This window comes from Sphaerodactylus townsendi, linkage group LG05, assembly GCF_021028975.2.
Source record: "Sphaerodactylus townsendi isolate TG3544 linkage group LG05, MPM_Stown_v2.3, whole genome shotgun sequence".
Classification (NCBI taxonomy): domain Eukaryota; kingdom Metazoa; phylum Chordata; class Lepidosauria; order Squamata; family Sphaerodactylidae; genus Sphaerodactylus; species Sphaerodactylus townsendi.
In genome coordinates this window covers 103582260-103609071 of record NC_059429.1, presented here as the reverse complement: position 1 = coordinate 103609071, position 26812 = coordinate 103582260, and the positions used below count along the sequence as shown (strand labels likewise).

The 26812-nt window shown below is 42.6% G+C and overlaps 1 protein-coding gene across 3 annotated transcripts in view; it reads right to left on the bottom strand.

Moving 5' to 3' along the window:
• Window positions 1–26812, bottom strand: part of TP53INP2 (tumor protein p53 inducible nuclear protein 2) — a 46571-nt gene that overhangs the window by 12612 nt on the left and 7147 nt on the right. For all 3 annotated transcript variants that reach the window (XM_048497071.1, XM_048497073.1, XM_048497072.1), the window contains exon 2: window positions 11259–11619. In XM_048497071.1, coding sequence (XP_048353028.1) covers window positions 11259–11382 — 124 coding nt within the window. In that variant the 5' untranslated portion in view covers window positions 11383–11619. The remainder of the gene's footprint in view (window positions 1–11258; window positions 11620–26812) is intronic.

Genomic DNA, 26812 nt, shown 5'->3' with positions numbered 1-26812 from the left:
CGTAGCATCCAAGCCATAGTAGCCCATATGCAGTTGAGGTACCCAAATGTAAAAAAAATTAGTATGTGTTGTTCTAGGTGCCAAGGAAATATCCATTTTTAAAGGTAAGAATATAACAAATTTAATTGGGGATGGTCCAAACACAAGATCCCATAATATCAGAATGGATCATAAACTGCATTTTCTGAGCTGACAGAGGTGGGCCTTTCTCTTAGGATAAAATCAGCGTTATACACCCATTTCAAGAAGGCAGCTCCCATCAAAATCTACATTTTGAATACATCACAGGAATTATTGATTAAATCACGTAATGAATGTTAAAAAAACACCTTTAAAGTGCATGAAACAACAGAAATCAAACACTGCCTACAGGAACCGCATTAAAAGAAATGGGAGAAATGCAAGAGTTTATCTGTTCCTGATCATATTTATACCTGTTCATTCTGCTATCTTTGCCTTTTCCCTTTCCTACCTAATTTTTCTATGTTTCTCCTGCCAGTCAAAAACTCTGATTGTATGTTCTTCAGAGTAGAGAACTGCCTTTTCACTTACACTACCCTTTAAAAAGGATGCCAAACCAATAATCAAAAATCTGCTGTGGTGCAATTAGTATTAATCTTAAACAGTTTGAAAATCCATAAGAGGAGTTTAAACGGTCATGCTAGCTGGCCCGGCCCACCTTTAAAAACACGAGACAACATTTCAAACAGCATATCTCCAAAGATTTATGTCAGACTCAAATTAGACCCTTTGCTGTAGATATCGGTCTCCCAGTCACTGGATACGGTGTTATTAATAGCCGAGGAGAAATGCTGTCCAAGTTAGTGCTACACTGAATGACATTGAATTCCCATACACTTGTGTGCAGAAGTGAACAGCATCTTATCCAGCATACAGAGGCCCATAGGTCTCATACACAAACTAGGACTTTTGCACACCTATCAATACTGTTATTTCATTGGTTCAGCAGACTACTACTCTATCCCAGCATTTAGATATCATGATAAAACACGGTTCATAAACCATGGTTTGAACAAACCCCAGTAAGTTGTGTCATCTCAATGCACAAGTCAAACAAACTGAAATGTTAAAGTAGAGCTTGTGGTTAGTTTGTAAACTAAAGTTTGTGCAGTCTGAATTCACAAACCACAATCTATTGAATAATACCTCTCTTTGCAGCCACCGAGCCACAAAATATGGCCATAAAGGGAAGGCATCCTTCCTACTGGAGATGGGAGAGAAGCAAGAAGCAGGCAAGCCGGGTTTTACATACAAAGCAGCATTTTTAAATTATGTCTGCATGCCTCCCTATAAGTTACAAAGTCCTTGAGCCTACTACAAGGGCTTTCAATCAGGTATGTGTGGTGAGTTCCTGCTGGGAATTTAATTCAAGGCATGCAGGGTCCCATTTGGATTGGGACCATGATGCATGAGGAGAAGGTGCTTATTTCCTTTTCACGTGCCATTTTCTCAACCTGAAAAAAACCCATGGTGTCCTATTTGCACAACAGGGGACTCCATGTGTATTGATGGGTACACAAATGTTTCCACAGCAAGGCAAACAGCATGGCTTAGGACAATTTTCAACCAGGGAAAAAGGCATGAGAAGGTTTAAGCATTCTTTCCCTACATGCTGCGGCCTCAGTTCAAATCAGGTCCCTCTGTGCCTACGAACTGAGTACCAAGCATGGAACTTGCAAAACCTATCTGATGGACAGTCCTTGTGTTGGCCCTTGAAACCACCTGAGGGTTCTGTAATGTAACATGCAGTTACATTACATGCACAATCCTGATTTAAACAAAATTCAATTTATGGTGACCTTTGAGTTCAGCCGTTAATGTCTCCTTTCCTTTATTATTTCACCACTCTGACCTAAGGTCTTGAGCAAAGTCAGTACAGATACAAGCAGTAAACATCCAAATACAGCATAGTGAATTAAAACCCATCTTTGTAATGACATAAAGAAACCACGAGTGCCATTAATGTCTCATGGGGAGTCACCCAATCTCATAGCTCATCACCTCAGATATAAAACTGAAGGTGTGAGCTCACGAGAGCCTTTCCTTAGATTTGTGCAATTGAAGTACCAGAAAAGGGTGGCTGTAATTAGATCTCTGACTGGCAGGAAGAATGCAAGTTGTTGTTTTTTTAATTAAACATAATTGCTGCTTGCAGATTCTTAGCAGGATGCCTAACAGGAATGATCTACAGATCGAAGTATCAGCAGAGACGCTTGGAGCTGCTGACTGGGGTACAGGTTTAGAAAGAAAAAAGGGAGGAAAAAAGTGAAGTTCTGGTGGCCAAAGTTGAAAACATGTCCTTAACCCACAGGAATGACTTTCTTGGTTTGTCAAGCCTCATAACTGCTAGCCACCCTTCACACCTTCTTGTGTTTCAAAACACTGCAAATGACATGGACAGACTGAACTAAAGCAGTGTAGCAGTTAAGATGGAGAAAATGCTACCAGGGTAACTATGCATCTGACAGATCAAATGTTAAAGGGCCGACTTTTTCCTGGTCTCTCTAGCCTAGTGTTTTTTTCTGTTTTAAAGAGTGGGGGGGGGGGGTCAGTCAAGGCCCACTGTCTACTAGAAGCCTTCCCCCCATCCTTGAAGCTCATCACCCCAAAACTTTGACCTAAGGAGCTTCAACAAACCTGATAAGGCATTAGATCAGGGACCTCCATTTGAACCTCATATAATTTTCCTGAGCAAAAGTGGTCCTAAGAGTTGATATAGTTGCCTCTTTGGGAGAACCATAGGGTGTCTGAATGTTGCTAAATGTTTTTTCCCCAAATGGTAAATAAAATTCCTTGGGGAACATTAGAGTTCAGTGAACTAATGTTAGTAGATAGAATTAAATGCCCTCTCCTTTCATCCAGATTAGCCCTCCCAGCTGCTGTTTAGCAATTAAAAACATGCTAGAAGTCCAGTAAAGAATTTTCCATTGTCTCCTCAGATTCAATCCTACTCTCAATTAATCTTAGCCCATTGAATGAACGTAATGAGAAACTTCCCATGGGCACTATCTCAGGTTTCTAGTTAAAGCGTCCCTTCCTGCAGTTGGTATTCCTGCGCTTTGTTTCAAAGAAGAAGCAGAGATATTTCTCGTATCTGGCTAACCTGCTGCTTCTTTCTCTGTGCATCAAGTTTTACTGCTCAGTCAAGGTGGGGATTGGGAGGGAGGCTGCAATTACTGCTGTGGCATTAGTCACCAAGCAACATTGCTACATGAGGTTTCCAAGTTACTTTTTGTTTTCTTGATGTTCCAGCAAATGTCTTGGGACAGCCTTGTTTTGATATTAGTTTGGGTTATGTAAGCTGAGTGGATTTGGCTTGGATTTGGCCATGGTTTCGAATCACACAACTCCAAGACTGAACTGGACACTAGCCATTCCCCCACATTATCTGGGCAGGGAAGCAGCATTGGTTAAATACCCACAGATCCGCTTTACACCAAATCTGTGCACATATGATTGTCACAATCTCTGTGATTCTCTGGTTTTCTAGGGAAAAATCTTATGCATGTACAACTGGATCAATGTAAAATTGGATCCAGAGCAAAACTGTTCTGCCCTCTCCCTCCAACTGCAGTTACTGATCTCCATGAAATGATGCTCCTGGAGAATAGGGGACTTTAAGGAATGACATGAAGGTGGTCTGCAGTGGGAAGTAGCATTGCCAACTCTGATCTGGGGAATACCTGGAGATTTGGTGGGGGAGGCTGGGAAGAGTGGGATTTGCGAAGGGACCGCAGCAGGATATGATGCCATAGATTCCACTCTTCAAAGCATCCGTTTTCACCAGGGAACAAATGTCGTAATCTAGAAACCAATTGTAATTCCAGGAGATCTCCAGGGCAATCCTGATGAGAAGGGTAAATATGCAGAAATTTCCTCTCCCCTTTGAGTAACAGATGCAGGTGACATGATCAACAAGATGCAGATGTTTGAGTGATCACCTGGAAGTTAGGAGTTAGTCCTCCACACCCAGTCCCATTCATATAGGACAAACTGATAGTGTGCTATTACTGCTCATCTTCATCTTATGCAGGCGACTGAGATTCTTAGTTACTCACATGTTACCCTCCCCCCTCACTGCACTATAGATCAGAGCAGCCCCATGGCTTCTCAAACCTCTTAAATGTGACTTTTCCTTTCTCTTCATTGAGGAAGCAAAGATCTTTTGTGTATGTGTATGTTTAGTTTGCCTTAGCTTTGCTTGCCCCTCCCACTTTCCCCCACCTTTTCCCACACATTGAACACTAGCTCCTCCCACTCTTGGCCAGCAGAGCATCCTGAAGGGTTTTCTTTTTTGTTTGTTTTTTCAAAGAAATAAAAAAGTGACAGGCAACAAGAAAAGCAGTGGATAATGGAAATGGTGACTGGCTCAGCTGGGGAAGCTTTGTAGCAGGAGACTCTCAGCACTGAAAACTATGGGAAAAACCCACTGCAGAGAAAGAGCTACAGGGTAAGCTCTGCATGCATAATAGGTCCCAGTCTGTTTTGATATTACCTTTTTATTCTGTTTTTCCCATTAGGAGCTCCAGTTGAAACATATGAGTCACTCTTTCTCTAGCTTATCATTGCAGAAGGCAGAAAGAGAGATGCAAGATTACCCAGTGAGCTTTGTGACTGAGTAGGGATCTGAACCAGAGTTTTGCCTCCATTCTTTGTCTTCAACTGTAGCTGCTACACCAAGGACGACTGGAAAGTTAAAAAGACACTGGAGCAAGCCAAGTTGAGTGGCTCCTGCAGCGCTACAAGCAAGCTTTGCAAGGACCACTGGGCTCAGTGGTGCCAACAAAGGGCAGCGGCTCGCCCAGTGCTTCCTGCAACAAATTTCCCATAGTGTGGGAGGAGCCCATTGGTGAACTGACACCAATTATCATAGCTACTGAAGGGTATGAGCCCAGTGGCCTCCTAAGGCATTGGCTGAGCTGTTGGGTCTTGGCTTTGCTAGTTCCTCTCTGCCACTGGCTCCGGGGGGCAGAGGCTCACTGGGACACTTTCCTGTAAACAAAATGGTCTGTCTGCCTTGGCACAACATGATGCTGACTGTTCACGACTTCAGCTCATTGTTGCTTAAAGATATGGATGGATGAGTCAGAACTGTTTCTGCCTTGTAACCTATCACCTCTGGCAGGACTCTTATCTGCTACGTATGCAAACAGTTTCTGGACCTTAGCAGTGCCATAGTCCTGGGACCTGGTGTTCTCTTCTCCACTAAATTCCTACTCATAAAATCAGTGGAAGCCAGCCTTCTTTTCTGGCACACAAGTCTTGCTCAAAATAAAAATATGTGTCAGTCTAGTGTACAGTTTTAAACAGTAGGAGCCGGTGCTCCTGATCATAAGATCTTCAGTGGACGCCCCTTCTTGAATCCCATCACCCCCTTTAATAGTGCAGTGGAAAGTTATCAGAAGAACAGTGTCCCATTTATGGGCTTCCCTCCTGGTATGATTTTACTTAGGATTTTTGAGTTTACATCCATTCTGCAATGAAACTTGCTGGGAGTCATGGTTGCCAACCTCTAGGTTGGGCCAGGACAGATCCTAACATTATGACTGGTCTCCAGATGACAAAGATCAATTCCCTGGAGCAAATGGCTGCTTTTTTGGGGGGGTGGGGTGGGGTATTTTATGGCATTATCCCCTCTGAGGTCCCACTTCCCCAAGCCCCATCTTCCCAAGCCCCCACCCCAAATCACCAGGAATTCCCCAACCGGCTGCTGGCAACTTTAGTGGGTGACCCTAGGCCAGTCTCTCAGCTACTCTACCCCACAGCATTGAGGTCCTTTGTTTCTGATCCATTGAAACTGGGAGGAGACACCAGAGCAGACAGAAGAGTAGGCTGAAGTCCATAGATCTGCCCATCAGCTCTTTCTCAGGAGTCCTACTCCTTGGACACCCAAAGGGGTTTTAGGTTTACCCCTTATTTGATGAACTAGGAACAATGCTGTCACTTTAAAAGCCAATTCAATAGTTAAGAAAGTCTGGAACAACCTCTGAGCACGAGGTGAAGGGCATACTGGGGCATGAAAAATAAGCCTTGCTACCGAACTGAGAGGTAGCTTCATTGTCAGTTTCATGCCAGGATATCTAAAAATATCTATAATACAAGCATGACCCTGGGTTTTGTTGTTGTTGCTATTTTTTAAAAGGAGCTTGCAAGAGCAAATGATTGGCAGCAGGAAGAGAAAGGGCAGATCTGAAATGCACAGAGGCTTGTTTACTTCTCTGTCTAATTTGCAAGCTAAAGAGTCATGGATGGTTTTTGCAAGTGATTGAATCATCTGACTTTCATGCCGTGGAAAGGCATAGCAGTTCATAAGATGGAGAAGCTCTGACAAGCACAGAACTTCCAGCTAGGGTTGCCAGCTGCAGGTTGGGAAATTTTGGGATTGGAGTCTGTAGAGGGGTGGGGGAAGGGATAGACTTCAATGAGGTACAATGCCATAGAATCCCCCTTCCAAAGCAGCCATTTTCTCCAGGGGAACTGATCTATGTCACCTGGAGATCAGTTGTAATACTGGGAGATCTCCAGTCAACACTTGGAGGTTGGCAACCCTACTGCCAACTTAGGCTGCCGTCATAAGCACAGAATCAAAAAACAAAACTCCAGTAGATAAAAGACTTTTCATGATACAGCGAACTGGAAAAAGGTCCCCAGACTAAATTTTGGATTGGCCCATTATGCATGGAACGCTTACCTCGGGGCTTTTCTCTGAGCAGTGGTCTTGTAGTGGGGTCTCCTCGCATTTCTCTGTTTACAGGTGAGGAGGCACCCACTCCTGCCACAGAGCTTTTCTGCAGAGAACTCTCTGTGACCTGGTTCCCTAAACTCCACCCATCATCTAATTCTTAAAGGCACTGATATCTTTACACCTGAAAGTCAAGATTGCTGATTTAGCCCTTTAAACTGCACTTATATCGATATTGCTATTCAAAAAATAATCCCCTCTCCTACAAATGAAACAGACAAAGCAATTCCCCAGACCAAAAATTACTTAAGAAGGCAACTGTATTCTAGAGCTGATATTCTCTCCCCCTCCCCTCCCCTCCACACATACACTTCCTGATGCTTCTGCCACCCCTGGAGGACAGGAAGGCTTGTTATTTCCAAGCACTTTCTGTTGTTGTTATTATATAGACATCTCGATATATCAACATGAGACTGCAGAGGTCAGTGTATTTTGGCTAAGCCTATGTGAGTGAGCTTCTTTTCTGTGATTTGAAGGAGTCGGCAACATAGGCGGGGGAAGGGTGAGGGAAGAGGTGTGGGTGGCAGCATGAGAGAATGGGAATGCTGGCCATGGGGGGAGGGAAGATATCTGGGGCAAAGCTGTGCTCACTGGCAAATCTGTCCCCTCTGGAGGAGAAGCAAATTACAAGTTGTGCTATAAATTGTATTGCTTTTGCTGAGAGTATGGAAAGTGAAAATGGGGGTCGAGGAAATATTTCCATACAAGAAACCTTGCCGTGATGGACATTCACCCTCATTACGAAGCAGAAACCTTGTGCATTATCAGCCATTCTCAAGCACTTCTTTAAGGGGATAACAGACACAAACGAACAAGAGGTTGACCACCCCAACAGTAGAGGTTACCATCCCAATAAAATACATTCACTGGTCATTAGCTAGGATTGCCAACTCTGAGGATGGAGTCTGGGGAAAGCAGAGTTTTGAGAGGATGTGGAGCTAAGAAGGCATCTGGCTCCACAAAATCAACACTCAAAGCTGCTGTTTTCCCTAAGGAAACTGATCTCTGTAGTCGAAAGATCAGCTGTTATTTTGGAAGAAAGCCAGGTCCCACTTGGAGAATGGCAACCCTATCATCAGAGTATGGTGTAAAGCTCAATTACTGGCTGGAGTTTAGGCTGAGAGGGTGGGAGTCCTTCTTTCCATGGCTGGAAGCTTTATTAAATTGACAGTCCAAAATTGATCTGGGTCCTCCAAAGCAACATCATGGGTATTGTAGTCTACATGAGGTGCAGGAGACAATGTACTTCAGCTACTGCAAAGTTTGCCTGAGCTACTTACTTTTCTCTTCACAACCCAAAACTGAAATAATTTACACACACAGAGTACCATATGTCAATTCAAAAACATGATTTCAAATATTTTCTTAGGGAACAATGTTATCCATTGCATAGGTACGATCATAAGGTACTCTATAGCCATCATGATGTTTCCAATAGCACTACTGTTGCCAGAAGAAGCTGGTTCAGAACAGCAACCAAAGGGAAACAGAAGTGGTCACTCCAGTTTGGGAAATTCCTGGGGACTGGGGGGAAAAGCCTGGAAAGGGCAGAATTTGGGGAAGGGATGTGATAGCACAGAGTCCATTCTCTGAAGCATCTGTTCCTTTCAGGGGAATTGATCTCATTATTATGGAGAACAGGGGGAACACTGGGAGAACACCAGGCGCCTACCTCAAGCTTGGCAGTCCTAGTTCTGGTATGGATAAGGGGTGGGCAGAGCCAAGATCAAGACAGTTGGATGAAAGAAGTAATTAATTCAGGATTCCACTCAGAGCAACCTAATGGCTGGGGTAAGCCCTCCTGCAAAACTGCTCTGCTGGAGGCAACTTGTTTGCTAACTAGGTTTTCTCAGTAGGCATGCCAGGATTTGACCAAGGAGGCATGGCCAATCTGCTGGCTGCACTTGGCAGCCAACCCCTAACTCTCTGTTTCCATTTTAGGTATTGAGAAAGGACTAAACAGCACTGAGGCAGAAAGATGTTTTAAGCTGGGAGCAAATAAGTCAGGGATAGCAAATTCAGAGGAAGTTCATGTTTGTTTAATTTGACAAGCCCAAGGGAAAAACAAAGGCCCAGCTGCCTGCTTCCTTTCTTGGCCTACTGTATCATACAACCTCATCCAGGATGCATGGGAAAGAATGGCAGCTTAATGGCCTCAGTATTGGAGGAGGGAAAGCAAAAGCTGCCTCGTGACTCTCTGCAAGAGACACCAAAAGGCCAAAGAGTTCTGGAATGCTGGTCAATGGCATGTTTCCTATCACTCCACTCAACAAAGTATGTTTCCTTTCAATCCAGCCTACTTAAGTGGCTCCTCTGCCAGAGGCACTTGAATTGGAAGAAGGCTTCAAACCTTGCTGAGCAGAGAGATAGGATACATGGCAATATGTTTTCCAGGGTTTTTTTTTTAATCAGAGCTAGATATAGACTCTAGCATTTGCACAAGGGTTGTCAAGGCAACCAGCAGTAGGGTTCGGAACAATGATATGGGGTGAGTGTGATGTCATATGCATCACTGAAACCCCCCCCCCCCCCAGTTTTTAGCAATATCTAAGGCCACTCGACATCATTTCTGGTTTTCCCTGTAAGAGATGTTGTGGCATAGATGATATCATTTAAAAAAATTATCCTAGTGGTGAGCAACTATGGCTGCCACTTGGAGTGTTCACACCATAGTGGCAAGCTTGAAAGCCCCCACCTGCATGTAGCTGAGAATTTTCAGATACCACAGAAATATCTTCTATACCAGGAGGTACCATCAATGTAAACATACACAACAATTAATTTTCAGGGCCATAGCAAAGATCCAGTTAGTTCTGTCTAGATTAATCTTTGGTATGATCTCCAGAAATGGTCAGATTGATATCAGTCTCAACTTATTTTGAGGTTGAAGATGGAGCAAGCTTGTTTTCTGCTGCTCCAGAGACTAGGACAAGGAGTAATCAGTTCAAGGTACAGGAAAAGAGAACTTTGTGACAGTAAGGGCTGTTCAACAGTGGAACACACTGCCTCAGAGTATGGTAGAGTCTCCTTCTTTGGAGGTTTTTAAACAGATGGCTGAATGGCCATCTGTCAAGGGTACTTTGATTGAGCATTCCTGCATGGCAGGGGGTTGGAAAACACTATAAAAGTTATTTTATTTTCATGTGAATTTCTCCGTGTTCTACCAACACACCAGACGTTTGGGAGAAGTTCTCTAAGAAAAGCAAGGACAATGTAGTAGGAGATAATGCCATGCCAACACCACATCTTAGGTAGAGGGGACAGCAGCATAAACATTAAGTTTATCTTGATCTAACTGTGAATAGATGAAGGGATTAGTGAAGTCTGAAGACATATTGTCCTAGTGCCAGCTGAAGATGCAGACATCATTCTGAGCTGTAGGACTTGAAAGTACTCAATGCAACCCACTACAGCCAGAGAGGAGAATCTTGCAAACAAGATGATGATTTTGTCAAGAGCAAGAAAGCTATGGCTTCTGAAACATGAAGGGTCAGCTTGACATATGACAACTGGACTGGAAGCAGTGAAAGCTGAATGAATCAATATTAGATAACTTCAGTTATCAGTAGTAAGAGAAGGCTGGATTCTACCTTAGAGAAGAACAGTGATAAGTCTAAATTCATTACAGTGCTTAGATACGTAAGATAGCAAAAGAGGCCTCAAAGTCTTTTTATGTTATTTATTTCACTATTTATATCCCAATAAGGACCAAGAGAGACTTATAATATCTTTATCCCTTCCTCCATTTTATCCTTGCAATAACAACCCTGTGAAGAAGGTTAGGCTGAGGGAAAGTGACTGGCCAAAGTCAACCACCAAGTTTCCATGCACAGTGGGGATTCAAACCTTGATTTCCTAGATCCTAGACTGACACTATAATTACTACATCACAGTGGGTCTCATATTTGTTGAAGAGATTTTTCTACTCTCTGAAGGTTTCTAAGAGGCAGGAGACAGAAGGTGGCATTCCCCCTTGATAATGCTACTTGTTATTTCAGCAAAAAATATGGAAAGGTGAGAAGGTATACTATGGAAGAAATTTAATGTTGATGCTGAGAAATGTAAAATGGAGGGAATCATAGCCACTAATCTGCAAAGTGCTGACTCCAGCTGCCCCTCTGTCTTTATGCCACCTTGCATCTCCTGTCACTGAATCCCTTAAGACTGGACTGGGCTCTTCAGGGCCTATATTGATAGCAGCTTCCTACAATTTTTCTACCCACTGCCTAACTTCAAGGATGACCACTTCTGTACAGCCAATGGTATGCAGGTTCCACTCCAGAGAAGTCTGCAGTCACCAGATGGAAGGGAAGTACACTGAAATCCCTGCCCTTCAAAAATAACAGCTTCTTCACCTTTCTTTCAGAAACAACCATTTATCTTGGTGGAAGCCTGAATAGTTAGGCCCCAGATTGCAATTTACAACTATCCATGATCTCTGTGACAACTCTGGCTCTGAGCACAAATCCAGTACATTTCCTCTAATATATCTCACCTGGTAGGTCAATAATGAGCCACCCATCATCTTCTTCCTCTTCAGAGACAAAGGGCTTGGGTTCTTCAAGGACCTCAGGGATGCTGGTGTCACTGAAGAAGAGGCTGGTGAAGCGCTGGAACATGGCTGGAGGATGATTTCCAAAGTGGGCTTTGTGATGAAGACAGATGGAAATGAGTTTCTAGATGCCTGCTTCAGTGTGTGGAGCTGGAAGTTGCTGATGAGAAGTAGAGACTGGGATGACTTGATGGAAAAATCTTTCTGAAAGGCAGGAACTACTCGTTTCTTAGCGAGGTCTTATCTGAGTTGAGTTACATATAGTGCAATCATAAAGTTCTTCACTTGGCTTCAGTGCAAAGGCCTGCAAAGAAAGGGGAAATTCATTCAGACTTTCTGAAAAAGCAAGAGCTGTTTGAATCACGAGGAAATCATGGCCTGGAGAAAACAGGGGAAGGAAAAGATTGAATGGATTGTCAACTTAATTAGCCATGGCCATGTTCTTTACATAGCTGTCTCCTGTCCCCTCAAGGCTGTCTTCTAGTTTTAATACTGGTGGCTAGCACACTTAACAGCACAAGCCCCCTTTCAAGGGCTTGTCAAGTTCTCTGCCTCTCAGCTGCGATCTGGTCAGCGAGCTTCCTTACAGCCTTCTTTGCTGCTATTCGTGTTAACCGAGCCTCCCACAGAAACATGCAAATAAACCCAACATGACTCTTCCTGTGGCTTTATATTTGTTAAGCACAGGCTATGGGTATATTTATGGAAAGAATAAAAGTAAGGGTAGATAATCAGACTGAGAGTGAATTTGCATCATGTCTCTGCCACTATCTTTGTGTACCCTCTGTCACTCATCTCATCGGGGCAGAAGAGATGCTACAAATTCTTTATCCCACCTTCCTCTCTTAGGTCAAGATACAAATATGAGACTGCTGAGCAGTCAGCCTACAGTTTTCCTGAAGACAAAATTCTACTGGTGAATTGCTGTCCTAGGGGAGGGGGCACAGCTCAATAGAGGAACATCTGCTTTGCATCTACTAGATTTTAATCACATGAACCCTGCAACATACGAGGCAGAAACAAAAGTGACTTGGTTAGGACCACCAAGCAAGCTTCATGATAAAGCTGACATTTGAACACAAAACTTCCTCAGCCAAGTCCAATTCATGCTTTCCCTGTTCCGTATTGTCTCCTCTTCCTACCACTGCCTGCCTTAATCCTTGGTTTTCTGCAAGTCCTTCTTTCTGCAGTCTTCTAAATGACGCATCCCATCACAAAGTACTCACATTAACCACATGACTGCCCAGTATGTGGCGATTTCCAGCCATTTATAAGATATGATGATCACAGTCATTAGAAATATGCTGGGCTGAGCCAGCAGAAATCCAAAGTCAAAGGACTTTTTGAAGCAGAGCAGCTGTTTTAGAAACACAGAAGATCAGCCCTGCTACTGTCAGCTTACCAAAGGCAAGAGAGCTTACTGCCATGCTGAGAAATAAAACAATAGCTGAGTTTCAGTGAGTGGGAGCAAACATATACAATTCCAGCAAAGCGCCTTGTTTGCTGCTTGAGGATACAGTCAAGTTAAACTCCCACAATTCTTTGGCACCCATCCAAATTCTGACAGTCCCATCTGCATTTCCATTAAAAACTATAGACCAGGGGCTTTTCCATCATGGCCTGTTGCATTGTTTACTCCCCTCTTTTGGCTTTCTTGTGGGCGGGGTACTGAACATCCAGCCTGAATTCTGAGGGACTTGAAACCTTGCTCAATATTTCATTATTATATTACTCTCCCCTTCCTTTTTTTCAGAATTGATTATCTCAGTACTCCTTAAAATAATCCTGAAATGTGGTGTTGGTGGCGGAAAGTGACTTTTGGTGACCTTGTAGGGTTTTGAAGGCAAGTTACATTCAGAGGTGGTTTGCCATTGCCTGCCTGTTTGTGCTGAGAGAGTTCTGAGAAGGCTGTGACTGGCCAGGGGGCATCATGTGGAGGAGCAGGGAATCAAACTTGGTTCTAATTCCATTACTGCTTTGTCTGGATGAAAACCTTGCCTATCCTGCTTTGGTAACTTTTACAGTAGCTAGATCTGCAAAACAAGCAAGGGAGCACATGAAATAGCCTTCGACTGAGTCAGACCCTGAGGTCTATCAAGGTCAATATTATTTAGAAGGCCTGGCAGTGGTTTGCCACAATCTCAGGTAGAGGTCCTGCTACCTGAGCCTTTTAAATATAGAATTGAACCTGGGGACTACTACACACAGCAGATTCTCTACCACTGATGACACATAAAGGTCATCATAACATAAAGGTTCTTCCCTGCTAATTCAGGATGCCCATAAAAAAGATGGTGATTAAGCTACAGACAGAGAACTGAGCTGGAGAGAATAGTTGCTTACTTAAATAGCTCACAGCTAAGAAGAGAGCTTAACTAGAGATTTCTGTTGTACGCACCCTTCCAATCACACCACACAAGTCATATACTTAAGCCAATCCTTACAATGCATAATCACCTGGTTTAAGTCTAAGTATCATACACAGAGCAGTGCCAAACAGTGAGAGGATTCAAAGTAGGGTTGCCAACTCCAGGTTGGGAAACTCCTGGAGATTTGGAGATGGAGCCTGGAGATGGGGGGCATTGGGGAAGGAAGGGATCTCAATGGGGAATAATGAGATACAGGCCATTCCTGCACAAAGCATTTAAAATGTTTGCCATGTTGGAAGTGAAGGACTTTGTTACGCTGTTTCCTGCCTCAACCTACAGAGGGGGTTTTTACTAGAGAGCTAGTGGCTAGATAGGGACCTAGGGATTTGACACCTTTACTCTATCATGCTGGTTCTATCCCTTTGATGTTAGACTGATACTCTCAGGGACTTCCTTCCTTCCGGCTTCTTCCTCGACCCCTTCTCACACCTTCTTCCTACCATGCCTAGAGAGAGGATGGATGCTCCTCGCATCCATCTCCATCCAGCTAGATTAAGATAGCATAGTGACTCTATCTACTTACCTTTCTATCCAGAATGGAGTTCACTAATAAATACTCTTTTTATTAGATTAGAAACTATAACTGACTCCGACTTTCTTTTGTGTAAGCTTGCCGCACATTGGGATTCATCACGCACACGCATGCACACGAGGTAAGGGCTTCTGCTGTGTTCTAGCCACCCGTGCCGCTCTGCTAACTACGATAAGAGATAATCTCCAACTACCAGGAGCACTTATCCCAACATGCCAAACATTTTGAAAAGAACTGTTATTGTGGGTTTTGTCTGCATAGTCCATAAAAATAAAACTTTTCAGGTGAAATTAAAAACACACACACACACTTGTGCGCGTGGTTTTGATGCTATGAAGATGTCCAAAGACTTGCTAATCCCAAATGTCGAATCTATGTAGCATCATATCCACAACACGCAAAATAAAAAATTGTAATGACAGAAATGGCAAGCAGTCTTGCGAAAATGTCCATAGAAACTTCAGAAAATGGTAGACAGAGAATCTCTGAAGCAGAAGAAAATGGTGGACAGCCAGAGAAATAAAAGTTGCAGAGTTGAAAGGGGGCGGGGTTGGAACTTTAAATTCGGGTGGGAGAAATAAAACAATTCCTTTTTCTCTGGACAGGCTAGAAGGAAACATTTTTAAAAACATTTTAGGAAAAAAAGATGGCTAGTTTAGAGGATCCAAATAAAATGTTGTGAGGCTGAAATAAAATATTTGCAAAATATTTTGGGCTAAAACCTGTGGGAACTTCTTGGAGGAAACATTTTATTTCCTTCCTCAAAATATTTTATTTTGGTTGTCCGGAAAGGGCCATACAGTCTGCCCTCCAAGGCTGCCATTTTCTCCAGAGGAACTTATCTTTGTAGTCTGCACACCAGTTGTAATTCTGAAAGACTTCCAGCCTCCACTTGAAGGTGTGTAGCCCTAATTCAAGGCTTAAGCAACAACTCAGCCACAGAATACTCACATAAATATTTGTTTTGGCAGGAGCACTTATGGTCCTTTTTACTCCCAGATGGCTAATGATTTTTGATAAAAGGGAAAATGTTGATTTCTCAGCTGGAAAGATGACGTGATGACTTAGGATACATCCCAGAGATGGATTCTAGGTTTGAGAGTCCAGAAATTCTGACTTTTGAAGTCTCAACAGGCAGGATGGGAGTTCCCAGGCAGAACGGTTAATATATTCACACAGTTTCTGCAATACATTAATATTTGCCCCAGGTCTCATTGAAACAATGTCTTTTTACCTGGGACCCCTGCATCACTGCTGCTGATTACAGAATCTTTACATCCCACTGGCTCAGTCCAATTGGATTTGAACATGACTACTGCATGATCTGCTCAGAGGTGGATGGTTGCTCCTTCCTTCTTCATACTGACTATTGTTCTGCCCCAAGACTTTAATGTCTTTTGGGACCTACACACAACAGTGCTGGGTTGCAGCAATTGCCTTGGTAGGGAGCTTCAATGGAACCCATTGTGATGCCAGCAAACACATATATACATTGCACCAATTGATATATCCTGTAGGCGAGGAGGCAGTGAAGCATGGTAAGGTAGTGTGTCCCATACGTCTGTGTGGCTAATAAGCTGATACTGACTCATCATACATCTCGAGGCAACACCCACCTCAACCCTAATTTGTTTACTCTGAAAAGAGCCCCAGTGAGCCCAAAGAGACTTTCTTCTAAGGGAAGCATGCTGAGGAGGACAATTTAGCAATTTAGCATGGATAAGGGCCAGGTGTTTGGAGGGGTGAGGAAATAAACACTGATTCAATATGATTGCATGCTCAAGGGAAGTTGGCTCAGAAACCATTGCAGTAAAATAACAGAGGAAAAGTTAGGTAGAGACATTTCCACAACCAAACGGATCAAAAAGTGTGGAATTCTCACAGTAAAATATAGCATCTGGCAGCAGGAAATGTTATAAAAAAACTTGTGGAGAAAAGACCTATGTTCAGTGGAGTAGCACCAATAGGGGGCGCAAAACCCCGGGTGATGCCGCAGCAGGTGTGTTGCTGGGCCGTGGAAGGGGAGTAGCCAGAGGGGCACCATGGCAGAGGCACAGGACGCACACACGCCCTAGGTGCAGTTCCCCCTTGCTCCACCCCTGCCTATGTTTCACCAGTTCATGAGTAAAGGCAAAAACTTCACCTCTTAAACGTCTGCCTGTGAGACACTTGATAAAAGTATAGCAGCCTTTCCAGAAAAAAAAGTGGGCAGCCCTAGCTTGGATTAGATGTTGGAAACCCACTCTCCAGAGGTAATGTTACTTTCCTTCTTGCCTGCAGTATGGTGCACAAAGAGCTGGATGTTTTCAGATTCAGAATGTAGAGAAGAACTAATAAGCTGTGATAAATAGGAACAGCAAGAGAGAAACGTTTGGTTGCCATATGAACCCTCTGGTGAGTAACTGAATGTTCCAGGGTCCCTTTAAACTAAGCCTACTCAAGTTAGCCTTGAGCAGAGGCCTTCATAGGAAAGCTCAGCTGTGCTCTTAGTAAGGACAAAGATGGATTTTCAGCCTCTTAGCCAATCAGCATCACCCTCCTGAAATTCAGTCACATTAGTGACATTGAAAAGAGGATTGTGCTCAGAGGGGGGCAGTGAACATTCATGTCACACAACACTGAGACAGCTGGGAATAGGAAATGTAGATACCACAGATGGTACATGTCCGTGGAGAGAAAATAGTTCATCCAAACAGAAGAGGGAGGGTTGGGGATGGGGCTTCACAGCAGGCTCCCCTGTGACAAGGAATCCCCAGAATTTTGCCCTTCTAGCAATAATGGAAGTACAATGATTTTAAAAGGACATGCCGCTGTGGGAGCTGTGTTCTTCAAAACGTGATGAGGCGAAACTGGCACATCATGAGATATGGCAGAATTGGAACTGTGTTTTAAAGTCACCTGTCACCAGCTTGTGCCATTTGCCTTTCTAGGATTTACGTCATTTGTACCACAAAATCAATCCAGCCAGAATTTAATGCTTTTAAGTCTGATTGATGTCACTGGGGGAGATGTAAGCACATGCTTCATCCTAGGCACACTGACTTGGGAAGAAGTCGTACTGAACTTAATGGAATGGGACTTAATGGGATTTACATCAACATACTTAGGATCAGGTTACACTTCTGAAATCAATGAGACTAACAGTCCAAACTTTTGTGCAAAAATCCCAACAGTAGGTATTCCTGTTCCGCATTCAATTACAATGGCATTTGTCAGTTCAGATGAGTGCATTGTATTGGCATTGGGTACAATGAACTAATATCTGCAAACAGATTTGGCATCACAGACCTTCCTAATGCTGATTGAGCTACTACTTCAGTCCAATATTGCAGATTAGGCTCATGGAAAATTTATTGTGACTCAAGTCACCAGGAGCAAAGTATAGCTTTGTGAAACAAAAGTAGCAGGCCATGAGAATGAGAATGGTGCCTGCAAGAAACTGTTAAGACAGTCAACATCTAGTGATAAATTAATAAATTGTCTGTTTGGGATAGGGTTTTTTTGCATTCTAACCCTGCAGGTGTCATTTTCTGTGAACTCTGTATATAAAATGTGGGGGAAAGATTTTGACTATTTGTGAAGTACTATCTGGAACACTGATAGAGAACTCCTTGAACACAACACCTCAAAGTCTGTTTGTCCCTGAATTACAAAGCTAGATGATAAATTTTGCCAGAAGTTGAGTCAGGCTGACCCAGTTCTGTTCTTTTCATGCACAGGCATCAGCTATTGGGAACTAAGCTCCCCCGTGTGCCTGTGGAGGCAGGGGCTGAGACTCAGTGGAGGGACTTAGGCTAAAATGACCCAGGGGGGTGTTGTTGTTTTTGTCCCTCTGTAGATTGCATATGAATTGATGCGCCACATCGTCTTGGTTAATATATTCTGTCCCACAGAAAGTTGATATTTCTGTCAGTTGAGGTGCAGCAGTTCAGAACTGTACGCTTCTGTATTAGAATATAGTCCCAAATGAATATGAGAATGATCATTCATTTTTACACGCTGACTTTTTCCAAACCCATTATTTTATGTATTATTGAACATGGTGATTTGATACAAGGGCATTTAAGCCAAAATGTATTTTCACTTTCAAACAGATAGGAAGGAGAAGGGCAAGGTAGGCACTAAGGCAGTGGTGGAGAATTCTACAGAGAGCCAGTGTGGTGTAGTGGTTAAGAGCAGGTGCATTCTAATCTGGAGAACTGGATTTGATTCCCCACTCCTCCACTTCAGTGGCAGAGGCTTATCTGGTGAACCAAATGTGTTTCTGTACTCCTGCATTCCTGCTGAGTGACCTTGGGCTAGTCACAGTTCTTCGGGACTCTCTCAGCCCCACCTACCTCATAAGGTGTCTGTTATGGGGAGAGGAAGGGAAAGGAGCTTGTAAGCCACCTTAAGTCTCCTTATAGGAGAGAAAGGTGGGGCATAAATCCAAATTATTATTCTTCTACAATAAAGAAGGTCTGGTATGCTTTGGGGTGGAAGAATATGAAATTCTACCATAACCTTTCTGTGGAACAGAGTATAATCACTAGTTTACAGAGGCATGCGTCAATAACGATAGCTTAATGAGTATCCACATGGGTCCCTAACAACATCGGGACCCACTATCTTTTCTTGGGAGGGTTACGTAAGGGTTTCGTGGGATGCTGTTTTAGGACATAACTGTGGTTTTAAATTATATTTATGTTTTTATATATGATGTTTTATATTGTACGCCGCCCTGAGACCTTCGGGGATAGGGCGGTATATTAAATCAATTAAATAATAATAATAATAATAATAATAATAATAACAACAACAACAACAACAACAACAACAACAACAACAACAACAGCCCCTTAATGAGAAGGACTCACTTACTCAGGTGTAAACAGCAGTAAATAGTGAGTACATGGGATTCCTCCTTAGAATCCAAGGTTTTCAAAAATCTGTTCAGGGCAAAAAAGATCATACCAGGTATCTTCTCTCACCCTACTAATAAAGTCAGCATAATTTCTCAGTTTTGTTGTCATCATTTATGCACCCAAACTCCATTAGGCCTGCTAAAATGTATGTGAGGTCACGCAGACCTGCAGTACACTGAATCATCATCTTACATATTACTCACAAACCATATTTATCACATAGCCTTTCATAGCTACAGCATTTGAGTTATCGAAGGGCCTATATAAATTGGCTCATACACTGAGCATAAAAATTGTCTGTCATTTTTGTCATTAAAGAAAGTTCCTCTGAGAAAAAAACAGGAAGTAAACAGATGGAGGAAGAAGGTGCTGTCAAGTTGTAGAGGACGTACAACAACTCCATAGTTGTCAATGTTTTCAATGCATGAAACATTCAGAGATGTTTTGCCATTGCCTGCCTCTGTGTCACGATCCTGGTATTTCTTGATGGCCTCCCATCTAAACACCAGGACTGACTCTGCTTAGCAACCAATAATTGATAAGGTTGGGCTAGCATAGGCTATCCAAGTCAGGGCAAACAGAGAAGAAATTCAGAAATTCAGAATGAATCATTTTATGTAGATTAGGTTTAAATCATGAACCTTTCTAGATATTCATGGGAACAAAGAATGTGAATTATTCAATTCGGTTATCTAAATAACTGTTTTGCATCCCTGCCTTGTGTGGATGAAGCAATAGGGGAGAGAGAAGGATGCTGATGAGCTCAGAAATTAGCCATGCTGTGCTATGTGTGGGTAAGCAGAGGATAGGTTATTTCACTGGTTCAAAATTACAGCAGGTAGCTTGGGCTGAAACAGGGGAAGAAAAGAATCCACTGGCAGTGGAGTTTTCAGTCATGGGGGGAAATTCCTGGAGTAGGACATAAGGACCAGTACCAAGCATTGGCATAGTTGGGCCCCTGCCAAAGTCCACAGACTAGCAAAGCCCTGACCCCCACATTCCCAAATGACCCAGAGGCCCCATTACTCTGCAGCCTGTCTCACTCCTTTTAGACAGGCAGATGTCAGTGACACTAAGAGGTGTGTGAGAAAATCTTGCTCCACTTCCTCTAGTACATATACAAGGAAGCTGAGATTGGGAAGAAAGAGCCACAATGCGGAGGGAAAGGTTGGGGAGTTTCAAGAATCATTATATTCTAAGCCACTCCTTCCATGTTGGTCTTTTATTTATCTACTGTTAACATTCTGATTTTCATTTAGTATTTCTTAATGTTTTATACACCATCTGCTAGGATTTTAAATATGATTTTAGCATTTTTTGTTATTTTACTGCATTTTACAAAATACAGTGTTCATTTCATTTATGATCCAGTGTGTTTATAACCAAATAAAAGATCATCTCAATAGTGCCATGATAATCAGTTTTCTAGCCCCAAATTTGTTAGGTCAAATCACCAAACCTGAAGGGTCAATTTCCAGCCTACTATAACAAGCAAAAACAGTTCCCTGATTCTTGGCAGCATAGAACTCAATTTATTTTCCCTTTAGAATCAAATGCAGATTACCACTTACATGAAAGAAGGCATTTGAATATGTATTGCTTTAAGAACATAAGAACATAAGAACAAGCCAGCTGGATCAGACCAAAGTCCATCTAGTCCAGCTCTCTGCTACTCGCAGTGGCCCACCAGGTGCCTTTGGGAGCTTACATGTAGGATGTGAACGCAATGGCCTTCTGCGGCTGTTGCTCCCGATCACCTGGTCTGTTAAGGCATTTGCAATCTCAGATCAAAGAGGATCAAGATTGGTAGCCATAAATCGACTTCTCCTCCATAAATCTGTCCAAGCCCCTTTTAAAGCTATAAAGGTTTGTGGCCATCACCACCTCCTGTGGCAGCATATTCCAAACACCAATCACACGTTGCGTGAAGAAGTGTTTCCTTTTATTAGTCCTAATTCTTCCCCCCAGCATTTTCAATGAATGCCCCCTGGTTCTAGTATTGTGAGAAAGAGAGAAAAATGTCTCTCTGTCAACATTTTCTACCCCATGCATAATTTTGTAGACTTCAATCATATCCCCCCTCAGCCGCCTCCTCTCCAAACTAAAGAGTCCCAAACGCTGCAGCCTCTCCTCATAGGGAAGGTGCTCCAGTCCCTCAATCATCCTTGTTGCCCTTCTCTGCACTTTTTCTATCTCCTCAATATCCTTTTTGAGATGCGGCGACCAGAACTGGACACAGTACTCCAAGTGCGGTCGCACCGCTGCTTTATATAAGGGCATGACAATCTTTGCAGTTTTATTATCAATTCCTTTTCTAATGATCCCCAGCATAGAGTTTGCCTTTTTCACAACTGCCATGCATTGAGTTGACATTCCCATGGAACTATCAACTAAGACGCCTAAATCCCTTTCCTGGTCTGTGACTGATAGCACTGACCCCTGTAGCGTGTATGTGAAGTTTGGATTTTTTGCCCCTATGTGCATCACTTTACATTTTGCTACATTGAACTGCATTTGCCATTTCTGAGCCCACTCATCTAATTTATCAAGGTCCACTTGGAGCTCTTCGCAATCCTTTGTGGTTCTCACCACCCTACATAATTTGGTATCATCTGCAAACTTGGCCACCACGCTACCCACCCCTACTTCCAGGTCATTTATGAATAGGTTAAAGAGCACTGGTCCCAAAACGGATCCTTGGGAGACACCACTCCCGACATCTCTCCATTGTGAGAACTTCCCATTTACACCCACTCTTTGTTTCCTGTTTCTCAACCAGTTTTTAATCCATAGGAGGACTTCCCCTCTTATTCCTTCATTGCTGAGTTTTCTCAACAGTCTCTGGTGAGGAACTTTGTCAAAAGCCTTTTGGAAATCCAAGTAGACAATGTCCACCGGTTCACCCCTGTCCACATGCCTGTTTACACCCTCAAAGAACTCTAGTAAGTTTGTAAGACAGGATTTGCCTCTGCAAAAGCCATGCTGACTCTTTCTCAGCAGGTCTTGCTTTTCTACATGTTTAATAATTTTATCTTTAATGATAGATTCTACTAATTTACCAGGAACAGATGTCAAACTGACTGGCCTGTAATTTCCCGGGTCCCCCCTTTGTGAAGACTTTTGTGTATTCCTCTGTCAAAATCAACCCAAGCTGTTCCAATGTGTTTTGCCAGCTCTAAAATGTCTCTCATAACCAGGGACATATCTATTTAAAAAAAACACCTGCCTGCATTAATTTTGCCTTTAGCACATATTTTCGTTGTTATAAATCTGCCAGCAAATGTGTTTCATGTATAGTTGTTAAAGCTCACTATGGTTGCCTAACAAATGGAACATGGATGGATGTCAGACTCTCTGCTGCATTCAGAGAATTTGGTAAATGTGTTTCATAAGATCTCAGAACACTGATTTTTATCACAGAAAATACTCTAGGCCCTTAGAATTCTTTTGTTCTTTCAGAGAATGAGATTCCACAGTTTTCCCCCCAAAATTATGTGTAGTGATTCACAATCCTTGACAGTGCTTCATTTTTAATAGATTTATGTTCATTTCAAACTGTTTTTCCTTATTTTGAGGTCCTTATTTTGAAGACTACCTAACAGGATGCTTACCTGGATAGCACAGGTTACCCTGATTTTACCAGACTTAGCCACTGAGCAGTGTCAGTCCTAGTTAGTATTTGGAGGCAAGACCACCAAGAAAAAGATCAAGGTTGCTAAAAAGAGGCAGGCAATGGCAAACCACCTCTGACCATCTCTTGCCTAGAAAGCCTATGAGGTCACCATAAGTCCATTGTCATTTAAGACAAAAACAAAAACCATCTTAAAATAGGGCCTCTTCTGTGGTAGCACTTTGACTATGGAATTCCCACCACAGTGGCTTTTCCAGGGTCTGATCTGGCCATTTTTTTTGGTGCCAGAATAATTTTAAAAAATTACTCAGACTTTTGGTTAAAGGACTTTTCTTTTTTGACTTGATGTTTTTGCTATGGTCAGCTGTTTACTGGATGTGGTTGTTTATCAGTTCCTATTCTTTTTACTTTTGTTATTTGAACATTATAGTGAATTTGTAATGTTTTAACTAGATCCTGCTTGGAAGTTGTCCCAACAGGGGGGGTAGGTTAGACTTTTTTTTAATTAAAAAGAAATCCCATTTCAATGCAGTAAAACCCTAGTTCCTGCTGACCTTCACATGCTTCATCCTGTCCCAAGTATCGCAAACTGATTCTGCCTGGTGTCCTTGCTAAATCTGGGAAAGTGGTGATGTGCCAAAATCTAAATTCAGCACTTGGTAGCACATCCTCATGACCAGCTCAGCATGGGCTGGAATAGCTGCAAGTCAGCCCAGGAAGCCAAAAGCGCCATAAGCTTTTTGTGAGACTGGTAAACTCTGACATGATTAGACCATGCATGATTATCCTGAACCTTAGGCAAGAGTTTGCAAGGAATGCTGTCAAGAGCAGGGATAACAAAATAAATCTCAACAGAAATAAATGTAAGATATCAGGCAGAAAAAATCAAACAACAGATATAGGGGGACACCTGGCTTGACAACAGTACATGTGAAAGGGATCTGGCAGTCTTAGTAGACCACCAACTAAACATGAGTCAGCAGTGTCATGCAGCAGCCAAGGAAGCCAATGCAATTCTGGAGGCTGCATCAATAGGACTATAGTGTCTATATAGAGGGACGCAATAGTATTTCTCTATTTACTTTGGTCAGACCTCACCTGGAATACTGTGTCCAGTTCTGGGTGCCACAATTTAAGACGGATATTGACATGTTGGAACAGGTCTAGAGGAGGGCGACCAAAATGGTTTGGACTCCATACACTATGATGAGTGGCTTAGGGAGCTAGGTATATGTAGTCTGGAGAAGAGAAGGTTAAGGGGTGACACGATAGCCATGTTTCAATATTTGAAGAGATGTCATGTTGAAGATGAAGCAAGCTTGTTTTCTGCTGCTCCAGAGACTAGGACAAGGAGTAATCGGTTCAAGGTACAGGAAAACAGATTTCACCTAAACATTAGGAAGAACTTCGTGACAGTAAGGGCTGTTTGTCAGTGGAATATACTGCATAGGAGGGTAGTGGAGTCTCCTTCTTTGGAGGTTTTTAAATAGAAGCTGGATAGCCATCTGTCAAAGGTGCTTTGATTGTGTATTCCTGCATGGCAGGGGGTTGGACTCAATGGCCTTTGTGGTCTCTTCCAACTCTATGATTCTATGAAATTTTCAAATCACCCAGGGGTTACTAATTTCAAAACAAAGGTTCTTGATCATTGTTGCATCCCTATTTTTGTATTGCTTTCTATTCAAGACTTGTAAAACACAGAGGCCCCCTCAGTAATCCAAGTTGCCTTTCAGGCATCAAATATACTTCATAATGCTAATAGCAGAAACTTGCAAGATTTCATCATGTACTGCCTAGCAACTCTGCACTGAAATTTCATCAGATCTCTTTTTACAACATCCTCCAGAATGACTGAGCCCTGTCAAAAGGCATAAACTACATAATTTGAGCGGTGATCTCAGTACCATAAATAACAGAAAGGGTGACATAATTAACAAAAATAAATTTCTGCGTTGAGTGCATTGACCTTCAAAGCTGAAGCAGTTTTGCTTCAAAATAAGAGAGTAAAACAGAACAGGTCATTATTTTAAGGAACTAATGTGTCAGATCATTTGTTTCAAAATCATGGGTCACTCTGATTTCAGATGATGCGTACGAACAGAGCTGCTGACCTTGGGCATTGAACATAGTGGGCCCTAGCTGTGACAGCCTCATTAAAATTACTTGCGCAAGAGCATGGAAGTACGCTTGTGTAAATCCCATTCTTTTCAGTAAAAATTGTGCAAAGGAAATTCATAGTACCTGCTCACAATGTAGGGTAATCGTTAATAAATGTAACACAAAACCTAAATGTAGGCCTTTTCTATATGCATACCTCATTTTGCTCCTCATTTTGGCCCAACCTCCCCCCCCCCATTTATTCCACAGGCTACTGCTGAAAATGTATTATTCCCAATGGCCTTGGGATGTCATCCATGATGCAGAAGAACAACCCTCCTCCCCCTTTTTTCTTTTGCACAAGTGCACTAGTGTTATTTTTTGAAGCAGCAATTCCATATGGCTCAGCCTCTGTCTCTACTATTGAGAACTACCAACCAAAAATGGAAGCCAAAAAAACTCTTGGAGCAGGCACCATTACCTGACGGAACAGAGCAGTGCTTATTCCCGGTACTCTTTTCAATCACCCCCAGTTTCAAAAACTCTCTCTGCCCTAAGGTTACATCAGCAGTTCAATATGCTAGTTAGTATCTCTGACTGAACCTTAAGATCACAAGTTCTATGTGAAATTGGCAAAACTGATTCAATTGACCATGCTAGTTTGTATCTCTGCTTCATCGTTATACACTGATAGTGAGCTATGACAAAGAGATTTTTTTTTAATCCTTTTGAAATGGAGGAGGAAAGGGAGGAGGAATGGCAGAAGGGAAGGAAGGGCAACTTCATGGGGCCTGGATAAGGGCCAGGTGTTTGCACAAAGTAGAAGCAAAAACCAACAACTACCTGAAGGAACAGAAACATGTAGCATGCCCGCCCGCAACAAAGAACCACATTTTTTGGCCAAATTAGAAACTGAAGTAACAAATTATAATTACTGCAGTAGTCCCTTGCCAATTCCCTCCTACAAAAGCAACTTCCCTTGTCAATTTCATTCATTCCTAACTGTGAACAATGTATCTTCATCTTAAAGTTACATGCAAATTCAAGATGAAATTGACGAACTTGATACAATCGACCTGGCTTGCGTCTGTGCTCTAATGCTAAATTGCTAATGCAATATGACAAAGTTAGATCAAAATGGGGGGGAAATATGTCAGCCATTAATGAACCATGATCTATACACTTGAAACATATGAGCATGAAAATGAATGAATTCATACTCTGTGAACTTCAGCTCCTCCCCTCCCCCATCACAGTTTTTAACTGGATGTACGGAAGGCTAGAAACTAGCCATGCTAACAAATTAAAGCTGAGGGTTTTTAAACCCCTGCCAAACAGCTTAGGAAAACCTGAGAGTTTCATAAAGCTTGTGCCTAGTGTCAGAAAGAGTTACCACTTAGTTGATCTTCAGACCAGCACTATGTTCAGGACTGCCCTACAGAGTACTACTGAACTTCTAGGCCAGTCCTCTTAGCTACAATAGTAGACAGAGAATACCTGGTAGTTAGAAAAGTAATATAGGATTGCTAGACATGATATCAGGCATCCCGAACAATGATACATAACAAGATATTTCAGGTGATGGGTGGGTAGAAAAGGTTCCAAATGTGGTCCAAATGTGGTCATATTAAAGGTAAAGGTAGTCTCCTGTGCAAGCAATGACCCAAGGGGTGAAATCACCAATGACCCAAGGGGTGAAATCACATCACAATGTTTACCAGGCAGACTTTGTTTATGGGTGGTTTGCCATTGCCTTATCCACTCATCTTCACTTTACCCCCAGCAAACTAGGTACTCAATTTATTGACCCTGGAAGGATGAGTCAACCTTGAGCCAGCTACCAGAAACCAATTTCCCCTCGGATCGAGCTCAGTTGTCGTGAGCAGAGTTGAGACTGGAGCACT